The following is a 13,086-nucleotide window of genomic DNA, read 5'->3' as shown; positions in this document are numbered from 1 at the left end:
GGTTTGGAGCTTTCGGCTTACGGCAGGCCGGAATGCGCGATTCATATAACCGTCCCCCAGCCCCCGGAGGCTCGCAGCATCCACTCTCTCAATATCCAACGCGGATCATCCGTCGTGCTCGTTCCTCATCGCGAACCGCCGTGTTACATCAAAACAGAATTACTAGAAAGATAATGCTTCGAAGGCCTGACTCGTAACATGAGTCCCCATTAACGCGGCTAAGCCGTGTCCCGCCGGACTGGCCTCGCCGAACATACCCGGAGCCGAGACGAACATCTTCCACTTCTCAACACCGCACCTCCGTGCCGCCGTACGCCGGGCGAGCCGCCATGGCGGCGGCCCTCCACCAATATGACTACATCTTTGCGATAGCCACCATATTCTCCTTTTTAGATGCCTGGAATATTGGTAAGAACCTCCCGTCGTGGAAACCCCCGCCAAAGGCACTGAACCCAGCCCCGGACCAGCATCCACTGACGCAGCCCAGGCGCAAACGACGTCGCCAACTCCTTCGCGACCTCCGTCTCCTCCCGCTCTCTAACCATGAAGCAGGCCATGGTCATCGCCACCTTCGCCGAGTTCGGCGGTTCCGTCTCCATCGGCTCCCGCGTTGCCGACACGATCCGCAACCGCATCATCGACCCGCACCTCTACGACGACCGCCCGAGCGTGCTGCTGCTCGTCATGATGTGCGCCATCTTCGGCTCCTCCGTCTTCCTCAGCGTCGCGACCCGCAACGGCCTGCCCATCTCGACGACGCACTCCATCATTGGCGGCATCGTCGGCGCCGCGACCGCGTCCGTCGGCATCGGCAAGATCTCGTGGGGCTGGGACGGCGTGTCGCAGGTCTTTGCGGCGTGGATTATCGCACCGGGGCTATCGGGCGTGCTGGGCGCGGGGCTTTTCCTTGTGACCAAGAAGTTCGTCCTGACGAAGACGAACGCGGTGAGGAAGGCGTTCTACTCCATCCCTTTCTACACGTTCCTGACCTTTGGAGCGTTGACCAGTAAACGAATCCCTCAGCTGGTTGAATCCTCCCGTCACTAACACAATTGCAGTGCTCATGGCGTGGAAAGGAGTCCAGACCGAGGTCGAGCTCACCCCCGCCCAGATCCTCATCGCCGTCTTCTCCGTCGCAACCGGCGCGACCTCTCTCCAGGCGTTCTTCGTCCTCCCCTACCTCTGGCGCAAGATCGTCAACGAGGACTGGCAGCTCGAGTGGACAATGATGTGGAAGGGCCCCTGGCTCCTCAACCGTCCGCCACCCCCTCCGCCCCCGTCGGGCGTCAAAAAGATCAACATCAAAGATTACTACCGCGGCCACCTCACCGCCGACGAGCTCGCCTACGTCCGGGCCTCTGAGACCCTCCTCGAATCGATCCAGACAAGCCAGACGCCCTCCGACCTCTTCAGAGACGAGCCGCCCGCCGTGCTACTTCCCTCCCCAGCGCTCGCCCTCCCGCAAACTCCTTCGTCCGCAGAAACAGTAACCTCCCGCCGCTCCTCAGAAGATATCATTCCCCCGCGCCCCGCCGGGCCCTGGAACAGCCTGCCCGTGCTCCTCTGGCGCCTCAACCGCCTCATCCTCCGCGGTCTCGAAAAGGACGTCGTCACCCTGCAAAAGCGCAACGCCCTGCTCAGCTGGGACATCGAGGATATGCACGCGCGCGCGCCGCACTACGACAACCGCGCCGAGTACATGTACAGCGCGCTGCAGATCCTCACGGCCTCCACGGCGTCCTTCATCCACGGCGCCAACGACGTGGCCAACTCCATCGGGCCCTTTGCGACAGCCTACGACATCTGGCGGACAGGAAGAGTGGAAACGGCCGTCGGCGTGCCGCTGTGGATTTTATGTTTCGGGGGCGGCGCGATCGTGTTGGGGCTGCTGACGTACGGGTACCATGTGATGCGCAACCTCGGGCACAGGCTGACACTGATTTCGCCGAGCCGCGGGTTCGTGATGGAGCTGGCGAGCGCGATTACGGTGCTGATGGCGACGCGACTGGCGCTGCCCGTGTCGACGACGCAGTGTATCGCGGGCGCGACGGTGGGGGTTGGGCTTGCGAATGGGGATTGGAGGTGTATTAACCCGAGGTTGGTGGCGTGGATTTATTTTGGGTGGTTTATTACTGTGCCTGTCACGGCACTGCTGTCTGGGTCGCTGATGGCGTTGATATTGAATGCTCCGAGGTGGGAGGGGGATTGAATGTGACAGCCGTGCAAAGCCCGCCTGGTCTGTTCTAGAGATGGAATAGAGTTCTCCTAGCCGGGCAGGGCCAGTTCGCCATCCGGGCAGTGTCTATCGTTGTCGTCCATGATCGTCGTGTTTCGGGGTCATCCATCATCATTATCATGATCACTACCTCTATCATTTTCTCTCCGACTATCATCATAATAGAAGCATTCGGTACGCTGGAGTTAGAGAGTACACTACCCGGCTGGCAAACTCATGGAATAAACTTATGTCAACTTATATGAATCACATGTGATAGCCCCAAGGATGATTGATTGAACATAAAGTCAGACGCCGCAATAAAGTCGTCATACGCGCGGTTGCTGTATTGAGAGCGGCCTTTTAAATTTTCCGTCGGGCGCCTGGTTTCTCTCGTCCTGTCAGACACATTTCGATGTAACGTCAACACATATAACTGGTTTCATAAACTGACCGATAGGTGGATCTAGGGGGACGTTAACAAAACCTTGTCCAACTACCGAGCAGTGGTAGACGTAGTCGCCCTCTCGTGCAGGGAGTTCTGATTCACTGACTCCGAGATCGTGTTAGTACTCTATGGCGAGGTACGAACCTGTCTTTATGATCTTCTCTATTATTGTGGTATCAAGTGCTTGGAACTCTCCTACTCCTTTTTGCTGAATAATAAGTATTGGGGGGTTATCACTAGATATAGAGCTGGAACTGCAAAGAACGATGATAGTATCGCCCTTGTGCGCTTGTTTTGGAACGATCGCAGAGTTTCTGCTATCAGTGACTGCTAGTCGCCTTTTAAAAACACCCTTATTCGATGTGGAATCTAGATATATTTGAAGTAGATTTTGAAAGCAGTAATGGAGGCTGGTCCTATATGTATTAAAAATGGTGTCTAAAAATAATTGCTGAGTGCTTGCTTGATTAGATATCTATCGAGAAAACAGGTTACTGAAGTTTCATCTCCAGAAGACTCCTCGTTCGACTGCTGGTCTAGGGCCTCGAATAGTTGAGCACATGGGCCACCAAGAGTCTTATATAGGCTCTCGTGCTGGATTTGCTCCCTTACCTAAGCACAGACACAGCGTCAGAAACAGTGAACGGATGGCTCTTTTTGGTAATATCGGCAACGCCATAGTACAGGCGCAAGAGTGCTTGACGGACATGACTATGTTCTTCTGTGCCCAATAGAGCTTCGACAACATTCGCGCGGCTACACTTCCTCAAGGTTATGATTTTCGAGTCACACGCGTAGAAAGAAACGAAATAGCCCATCAACCACGCAGAACGAGATAAATCATAGCCTACAAAGCTTCGCGACCGTACCAATCTTGTCCAGCCCTTCCTTCACGACCGGCCCTAAGCCTTCGATCTGCCTCGCCGACATACCCCGCCGGACTGCCGCCGCTTCTCCTAGGAAGGGCTTCAGCGCGCTGCGCAACGCAATACCGCCTAGGAGAATGCCGAACACGCCAAGCGGCGCGCTGTCCGGGTTCTGCGCGATGTCGTACGCCCCGAGGGCGGCGCCCCCGAGCTCGGCGATGACGACAGCGATGCGCGCGAAGACGGCCAGGCCAGTCACCGCGCTGGCGGCCTGGCCCAGGCCGGGGATGATGAACAGGATCGCCGTTAGCGCCATGAGGATGATGTTTTCACGCTCCTTCTGCTCGATGTCCTTGCCAATCTCATAGATTTGCTTCATGGACTCCACGGCGGCCTGAATCATGAGCACGGGCACCGACGCAGCGTCCACCGCGTCGATCGTCATGTCTAGGAACAGGCCGATCTTGATGTCCTCGGCCGCGTCGGTCACAAACTCGGAGAGCTCCCGCAGGTTGCCCAGCGACTTCTGGATGGAGTCTTTGGGGTTGGGGATCTGGAAGTCGGGCCGCAGGGCCGGGGGCCCGATGAGCTTGCCGTAGTTCTCGCAGTCTTGTTCTGGGAGGCAAGGCGCGATCTGGGTGACGGACCCGTGGATCCATTCGCGGGCGATGTGGTACTTCTCCTCGATGAACCTGTAGAGCTTGTTCTCGTCCTTTGGTATTAAGTATATGCTGAAGGCGTAGCCTGAAGAGTACTTCGGCGGGCAGGCGACCGACTCGTTACGCCAGTTGCCGTTGTCGAAGCGTTGCATCACGCAGTCATAGTACTCGTCGGTGGAAGTTAAATAGAAGTCGTGAAGGTTGTTGTTCCATGTCTCGCGTATCGCGCGGGCGAAGGTGTTGTACTTGTTGTCGTAGTCGCTCTTCATGATTTTGTCGTATCCGTCAAGCGCCCCCTTCAATATGTCGCCGAGCACAGAGAGAACGTACTGGTCGGCGCAATGGCCCGGAATCTTGTCCTTGTCTGCGACGATGGCGTCCAGCGAAGAGTACTTGGCGTTGCAGGGTCCGAGAACGATGTCGGTCGGAATTTCGTGACCAGGCTCCCCGGCCACGCGGAATTCCTGCAGGTCAACTGCCCAGTCCGTTGTGCCAGCAAAGTTGAACGCCTTGTACGCGTTCTCCCGGCCTAGCTTTGTCACGTCATCCATATAGGCCACCCATTCGTAATCGTCGTAGACGAGAATGTCGGAGCCAGCCTCCATGTAGGTCTTTATGTTGCCGCCCAGTGCGATGATCTCGTTGATCTCGGCGTTGGAGATGTAGCCGGCGGTGTCAGTACAAGTGCCTTTGCGTGCGGGCGACTCCTTGGCGGTGCCGGCGAATGTGCACATGGGACCGGTGCAGCCGGCGGTGGTCATGCGAAAGGATCGGCCGTACGATGTGACGCCGACGACCACCTTCGAGGAGGGTACACCTGCCTTGGTGATCATGGATAGGGCGTTAACCGTCTCAGTCATGTTAACGTGAGACCTCAGGCAGTCGCCTCCGGGACAGCCAGAGGAAGTCCACTTGTTGCCGTGATCCCACTGGCCGTGCAAGTCGTAAGTCATGTAAATGATGTAGTCCAGCCAAGCTCCCATGATCTCAACGGGGAAAGCCTTAAGATACCAGTACGATGCCGGGGCGGCGAATGATACTGTCTTGGAAGGGTCTAGCATCCGCTTGGTCTCAAAGAGAAAAGCAAAATAGTCGAGGCCTTCTTTTGGATCACCCGCAGGGATGCCGGGAATGTCAGGGGCCTAACAGCGTTGTCGAGTTAGTCGAAAGAAACTTGTCGTTCGGTCACACGTTGAGAAGACTTACCCCTGGATACTCCCAGTCGAGATCCACTCCGTCCAGTCCATGCTCACTCACAAATGCCACGACGTTCTCCTTGAAAACCTTTCTGTTCTCGTACTTAACCGCTTCACGAAGGATCTTGTAGGTGCCTGGCGAGGTACTGAAATCCCAGCCGCCGAAAGAGATGATTCGTTTGACCCCCTTCATGCCCTTGAAGATATCGAACTGCTCTTGCACCCTGCTCACGTCGACATTGAAGTTCGGAGTGAGATCTGCAAACGCGAAGTGGATGTGTGTGTACCTGGACGTGTCGACCATGTCAACGCTCATCGTGAGGCAGTCCCGGTTGAAGTTCCAGGCACTGAAGTAGGCTACGCGCATGGTGCTGGCAGGAGGGTCTCCCTTTACGATATGCATGCCGCAGTTTGAGATACCTAAAGGAGAAAACCGTGAGGTCAGCCTTTCAACTGATACTAAGGAAGTAGGGCATGGATATCGTCTGGGTATCGTCTGCATGTTGTGTGGTCTTTTGGGGAGGGGGGTCGCTACATACATCCGTGGCTACCGGGGGCCGCTGTGCCAGGTGCACCAGTCTCAGACTTTGAGACGAGGCAGAAGTCTGCAGTGGTTCCGCACTGGCCCCAGATGTTACAGCATGTCTTCAGAGGACAAGGGTTCAGATCGGCCAAGTTGGTGTTGCCTGTTGGCTTGCTGGTCCCGGGTACCTATGCAGGAAGTGTTAAGCCGAGATAGATACAGGTAGTGAGCATCGGGGCTTGGGAGATTGGAGCTTACGGTAGGACCACACATAGCGTTCTTTGGAAACTCAAAGTTAGAAAAGAAAAAGCGACGAACAGAAAGGTCAGAGGTAATGGTGACTTACAGCGACCGGTGCGGGCATGGGAGGGCTTCCTTCGCTCAAACACATATTGACGCCAGACCAGAGCAGCTTGCAGCCATTCCAGCCCCAGGTCTGCTTGTTATATTTTTCGAGATCCTCGACCGTGAGCCCATTCTCGGCTGCGATGGAGGCGCAGAAGTCATCCTTCTTCGTCGTATACTCGTGGCAACTGCCGTCCGGGTTGGGCTTCGGTCTCAAATCGGGCAGGTTACCGCGGCCGCAGCAAACATGCTGTCCGGGCTGCAAACCAGCGCAGAGACCTGTTTTGGAGTTGAACTTCATGAAGTCCGCGGGCGAAATACCACACTTGGAAGCAAGTGCAGCGCAGGTGTCTTGGGACTCTACCCGCTTCGTCTGGCATGTGCCGTCGGGATTGGGCGGCGGTGTGTTGTCTGGAAGAGTACCGGAAGAGCAACAAACAGTCTCTCCTGCAATGAGAGTATTGCAAAAGTTGGTACGCGTGTTATACTTCGTCAGGTCGGCCTCGGATATCCCACACCTCTGCGCGACAGCCCAGCAGCCGTCACCGGCATTGACTTTCGTCGTTTTGCAGTCCGCCCTGGCATGCAGCGCAGCGTGTCCGTGGCCGACATGCCTTCTGCGTGCCTTGACCGCCTCGTCGTCGCTTCGATTAGCAGCGCCCACCCCAAGGCAATCAATCAAGTTTGAGGCCCATAATTGACTTGATTGCCACATCGCGATGCTATACTTGATTGATTGCCAATTAATTGCAATTAATTGGCAAATATCCCCACATATAGGTGAGGGCTCTAGAGGGGGGTCCTAGAGGGGGCTAGAGGGGGGCCCTCTAGAGGGGGCTAGAGGGGGGCCCTCTAGAGGGGAGGGCTCTAGAGGGGAGGGCTCTAGAGGGGAGGGCTCTGGAGGTGAGGGCTCTAGAGGGGAGGGCTCTAGAGGGAAGGGTCCGGAAGGTTAGGGCCCGGGAGGGTGGCCCCCGGAGGGGAGGCCCCCGGAAGGGGGGCCGGAAGGGGGGCTGAAAGGGGGGGCCCGGAGCCGGGGTTTCGGGGCCGAGAGTCGGGCTGGATTAACGATTTTCCGGGCTTTTCCGGGTCCCTTAGCCCCCTTAAGCCCCCCCCTTAAGCCCCCCTTAAGCCCCCTCTAAAGCCCCCCTATAAGGCCCCCTAGGCCCTAGTAGCCCCCCTCCCCCCCTGTCAAAAGAGTCAAGGCAATCAATCAAGTTTGAGCCTCAAACTTGACTTGATTGACTAGCGATAGCTTCATAATTGATTGATTGATTGATTGAACTTGACAAGTTTACTTGCCTTGCGGGGAGCGCTGTCGATTAGATGGCAAGACCGGCACGGGGACTTGAAGGGAAACCTCCAGCCAATCCCGGTCATCATCGAGAGACGTGACACATTTGCCGCTGCTCCACATCCTGACGGCTTCTTGCGCAAAAGCCAGGTCGGCAGTCGCGCTGGCAACGATTCCGAGAGCGTAGTCGGCCCCGCGGTCCTTGGCACCGCAGAGCTGAACGGCCATCGTTTCTGGGATGCCATTTCCTTCGATGTGAAGAATGAACGCCTCCATAACTTTGTCTGTAAGGCCCTGTTGATGCAACTGGGAGCCCACGTAAACACCCAGCACAGCATCCCCGTCGTATCCAAACTTGATAGTGTGGTTGGCGCAGGGCTGTTCGGCAGTCTTAAAGTGACTCCGCAACTGACGCGCAGCTGCGAGGACTCCACTGACCGCGTTTGAGTTGGACGGTGTGCTGCTCTTGGATGAAACCTTTACGAGTTCTCGGACAGCACGCTGGTTAACGGAGGAGCAGGACGAGGCGTCTGTCTGCCGTTTTCTTGAGCCCATTGCCGAGGCATAGTCGGCCGCGCACGCCCTGATTGCTGTCTTGGTTGAGGCATCCTGGATCTGGGTGTAAATAGCAAAGTCCAGCAGCATCGTGTCATTGCAGAGGGCGACGCGGGCGGCGTCTTCGTAAACGTGCCAGCCCTCAGGGTCTGTTCCCGCTTCCGTGCAGGAGATGGGACATGACTTCAGCAGCGAGGCGGGCGCTCTGTCATTTGCCTCTTGCCATTGCTGCAGCACCAAATCGGCAACTTGAGGGTCGGACAGGTCCGGCTGGTCTACAGCGTCTGCGGGGATGACTTCGACGTCGATGCCAGGTATGAACTCGACAGCAGCGCTTATGGACACCAGCCAGACAACACCGAACAGAACTCTTTCGAGTCTGCACAGCATCTTGAGATCAAGAAGGAATGTGAGACCAGGATAGCAATGATGGAGTGTGGAAGGGGAGACTAGGATACGACCAGCAGGCTATCTGGAACTGCTGTTCGCCTAAAAGAGCGAATGGAAAGAGATTCAAAATTGAACGACTAATGTCAAAAGAGTGTACAGCAGCTCGAGAGATCAGGGAGCTCTTGCAGCATTCCCGTGATTCCAAAACGTTCTGGTTGAAGCGGGGTGTATATACCTTTGATGCGCCAATACAAAGGATAGGGACATTGAGCAGGTCTTGACATACGGTTCCCCTAAAAGCCTCAAACAACCAACGAAGGAAGTTGCATAGAGCGGGAGACGCAAACACTTCAAACACGCGACGGGGAACGACGCTGGCCGCCTAACTTGGCGCACTCCGAAATGAAGCTGCACGAAAAGCTCGCCCGATGGAGATATGAACCGAAGTTGCCTCCGTTCTGGTGGCGACCTACGGTCAGGTGGTCCCACGAGCGAATTGCGGTTCATGTTCCCATCAGCTTAATGCAGGGGAAGGCACCAAGGAGTTTGCAGCCGACTCGGACTTGGCATTAAGAACGCTGGAAAGTCCATGTAACATTTGCGCCGCAACCACGCAGGAACGAAATTACAACGGTTTTGTTTTTGTTCACGACCCCTTGTTGATTAATACTCGTTAGTGCCAACAGATACCACCCATTGATGCAGCATGACCGTTCGGAAATGGACATGACGGCAGACGACTCCCCCCCCCCCCTTTCCCCGGGAAAAATCGCATCCAATTCCTTTCACCCACTCCAGAGTTGCTCAACATTCCCTAGTCAAGACCGCGGCTACGGAAACCAGACAGATGACTGGGCCCCCTTTTTTTTCTTTGCCCTTCTTTTCGATACCAGTTGGCAGCTTCTTAGACGAAACGTAATTACGCAGGTGGTTTGGAAGAGGCCAAACGTTCGAAACTTGTTCGAATATTATGTACGATAAGTAATTGAAACACAAGGAAATCTGCCTAAATAAGTCAAAGAAAGGAGTTACAGTAGAAGGGGAGTAAATCACCCAAAACAAATAAGGCGAGGCTTCGTAGCTCGTCCACTACCAACCCGTCCACTACCAAAATATCAACAATTCTTCATGTTTGCCAATCCTTTGTAAAGCACCCTTTGGTTTTCTACGTGATTTCCTTTGACGTGATTGGCATATGCAACTTTGATCTCCTCCTTCGTCACCCCGGGGTTACTCCTCAGTGTCTCCGGGTAATCAATCGTAAGCCCTCGCGCATCGTCAGTGTCAGGGGCGCCATCCCACAGCGGCAATGTCTTGGTCCTTATTGTGACCTGGCGGCCGTCCTTAGTCATCTCGAAGGACTCGACAGCCTCCGCTATCCGGAGCCTCAGAACGGTCTGTACGGAGGTCGTGAGGGCGGTCTTCAAGTTCTCCGGCATACCGGTCTTCATGAACAGCCCGCTCGCCTTGTCGACTGTCGCCTTCAACGCCGACGGATACTCGGTGAGCGGGACGTTGCAGAACTTCTTCGTGTCGAACGTCCCCGTGTAACCCTTCTCGCGCGTGAGCCTGGCCGTCTCTACGAGGTCTGGGACGTTGCCCTCGGAGTAGGCCTCGCCGGTGATGACAATGTTCCCCGTCGCGCCGGGGGTGTGGTATTTGATGAACTGGTCGTACGAGCAGGGACCGTTGATTCCCATGCCTTTGCTGCAGTTCCTGGCAAATGTCTTGGGGGTGCCGCCGTTTGTTCTGATGTCGGTCAGGTAGGCGTAGTAGAACATGACGCGCTCGTAGCTGCCGTACTCATCGTAGCCGAAGACGGAGACAGCGAAGGCGGCAACCAGCAGCAGGAAAGGCTGAAGGAGCAGCATCGTCGAGAGGTCAGAAGCTGCTTCGGATACAACGAAACTTGAAAATGGAAAGGCTATGAAGGAGTGGCGAGAAGATGGTGATCAGGAAGACGGCAGGTTTGATGCGGACTAGGCCTTCTTCTTGGAAAGTCCGTTGTTTGGGCGTTGAACGCGAAGGGTTCCTTTCTCCCGTGTAAGTCGGTTACATGATCTAGTCCCCCCTGCTCTGCCCCACGACCGCTTGAACCTGAAAGACTCCGGACTCAAAACGGACTGTGCTCCAGCCGTCTCTTCTCATGTTGGCTGGATTAACAGGGGTTGGAGAGATTAGACAGACTCTTTTCCACGTTCGCCCGAATGCTATGTAACCGTGAAATTATTGTCTGCCTAGAGCAAGTGTAGATGAGGGCTTCGGCAGCGGAGGCGGCTTGAGCCGAGAAAGGGGCCACCCCCGACGCACATGTATGCGCTCATGAGATTCGTGGAAGCGCTTTCCCCCTGTATACAAGGGCTCAACTCGCCTCTTGGTATACTATGCTCCTTAAGGATCACCGACGGCCAAGGGCCCCGTGTGTAGATGCAGGTACATCAGTTGACGGAGTATTCACGGCCGGATGAGGTGCCAATTGCATCTCAAGTTCCGGGGTAACATCGTCTCCATCCGCGCCGCCGGTGAGAGGTGAAGTTGTCGATGAGGTTGCTTTGCTTGGCTCGGCCCTCAGCCGTCTCAAGAGGCCAACCAAGCCCTTGTACACAGGCCTAATAGTGGGGGAGCGATTGTCTAAGCTTATTTGAGTGTTGATGGCACGATCTTCCCTCCCCTGTTCCAACATGCAGCTGTGGAAAGTTGATTGGTCGCAGAACCGCTGCAGACTTAGTATCAGCGCTCCCTACAACACAATCAAGTCAATTATGAGGGTCAAACTTAACTTAATTGCCACATCACAATACTATACTTAATTACTTGCAATTAATTACAATTAATTACTAAGTGAGGCTATTCAAACCCACCTAGTAGTGAAATTATACCCCTCTTCTGCTATTACCTCATATATTAAAGCATTTCTAGCGTTTCTACCTTCATCACTAGCCTCTATGAGGTCTAAGTAAGAGAAGTAGCACTAAATACCCTCTCACAGTCAGATAATTATAAGGGTATCACCAAGATCCCTAATACCAGCCTACTTAAGCAAGAATATTCCTCTTTATAGGTAAACCACTAATTAATAGGATTATAGTTAGCCTACCTTATAAATACAAAATACCTCTCTAATTCATCCAGCTCCTCATTATCCTCTTCTTCCTTAAGTATTATAACTTCAGCTTAAACCTATTACTTAAAGTTATCTAGGTTAATAAGCTCTAAGCAATAACTTATATTCCTCATAACCTCCCTTTCAAAAAGATACTATTAGTTAAAATATCTCCTCAAAACTAGTTTAGCACTAGATACCTATTCCTATTAGCAAGAGGATCACTAATTTCTCTCTAAGTATTTTAAGTTAAATCTAAAATAGAGCAGTAATATAGTAATATATAGAGGTAACTCCTCTATTAAAGTATAATACTTATCTAGCTTCTTCTATCTATTATTAATTAAAATCCTTAAGTACTACTAGCTACTACTACCTATCTTATCTAAGTTTAAGATACTATTAATATACTCTTAATAAGTATAAATAGGTAAAGAGCTCTTATTAAACTATCTCTAAGATACTTATAATTCTTAAGTATATAATAAGACTTATTAGTTTATTAAACAAGTAGATCTCTAAGATACTTTTTATAAGAAAGTCTATAATATATCTAATTTAAGATCTTAAGTATCCTTAATACTAATACTATTATAGAAAGTCTTCTACCCCTTAAAGTAACTCAGAAAATACTCTATTATAGTAATTACCTCCTAAAGTCTACTATAGAAGCTATCTTCTCCAAAGCCCTATATTTAAAGTGTTATCTTCTAGATAAGCTTTAAGATCATTATAATCTCTACTAACTATAGCTAGTTATCAAAAGTTAAGATATCTTAAGCTAATATAAAATCCTTAGTATTCTAAGAAAAACAAAAACCCTCTACTTCATCCTTAAGCTAAATAACACACTTAATTATAAGGTATATAGAGTTCCACCTCATAATATTATCTTAGATTAATTTAAGTTCTTTAGATATCTACTAAGAGAGAAGAAAGCTAATAGACTAGTCAGAAACTTCTAATATCTCATAAAATAGAAATTTAAACCTCTATATATATTACAGTAAAGCTCTAATAAACTTCATAATATTATAAAGCTTATTAATAAGGCTAGCTTTACGCTAATACTTAAAGTTAGCCTTATCTTACTATAGAAGAATATATATATCTAACTATCTCTTAAAGCTATTAAAATCCTTACTAAACAAGAAAGCCTTCAATATAAGGTTAAGGATATATCTAAAGCAACAAATCCTTCTAGCCTAAATATCTTACTTCTTCTTAATAGAGAGGTTAAACTAAGAGATCAAACTTACTATACAAATATCATTTAAGCTTGCATTATTAGAGATTAAAGTCTTCACTTACTTTATAATACCCTAATCTCTAATAACCTACTTAAAAGTATTTATAAAGTTAACACTATTATAAGCCCTAATTTACTTCTTTATAGCAATTAGACATACTTAAAGGCCTTTCCCCTTAATAATAAAATATATAGTAACCTCTATAATAGCTTAATAACCTAGAGAAGTCTAAAGATTAAAGCCTA

General features: G+C 51.7%; 2 protein-coding genes across 2 annotated transcripts; one reads left to right on the top strand and one right to left on the bottom strand.

Moving 5' to 3' along the window:
- Positions 1 to 329: 329 nt before the first annotated feature.
- Positions 330 to 2,209, top strand: GCG54_00014448 (Phosphate-repressible phosphate permease pho-4; the record flags this gene model as incomplete). The annotated part of the gene is made up of 3 exons (XM_045414280.1): positions 330 to 408; positions 488 to 1,006; positions 1,059 to 2,209. 3 exons carry the CDS (start codon positions 330 to 332, stop codon positions 2,207 to 2,209), a joined length of 1,749 nt encoding a protein of 582 aa, XP_045270858.1.
- Positions 2,210 to 3,503: 1,294 nt separating this feature from the next.
- On the bottom strand, positions 3,504 to 8,488 carry GCG54_00014447 (Killer toxin subunits alpha/beta; the record flags this gene model as incomplete). Its single annotated transcript, XM_045414279.1, has 5 exons — positions 3,504 to 5,330; positions 5,395 to 5,804; positions 5,924 to 6,095; positions 6,254 to 6,896; positions 7,548 to 8,488. The coding sequence occupies 5 exons, from the start codon at positions 8,486 to 8,488 to the stop codon at positions 3,504 to 3,506; spliced, it is 3,993 nt and encodes a 1,330-aa protein (XP_045270857.1).
- Positions 8,489 to 13,086: the final 4,598 nt, after the last annotated feature.

Source organism: Colletotrichum gloeosporioides, assembly GCF_011800055.1.
Source record: "Colletotrichum gloeosporioides strain Lc1 chromosome Unknown consensus_6, whole genome shotgun sequence".
Taxonomy (NCBI): Eukaryota; Fungi; Ascomycota; class Sordariomycetes; order Glomerellales; family Glomerellaceae; genus Colletotrichum; species Colletotrichum gloeosporioides.
This window is presented reverse-complemented; position numbering and strand designations above follow the sequence as displayed.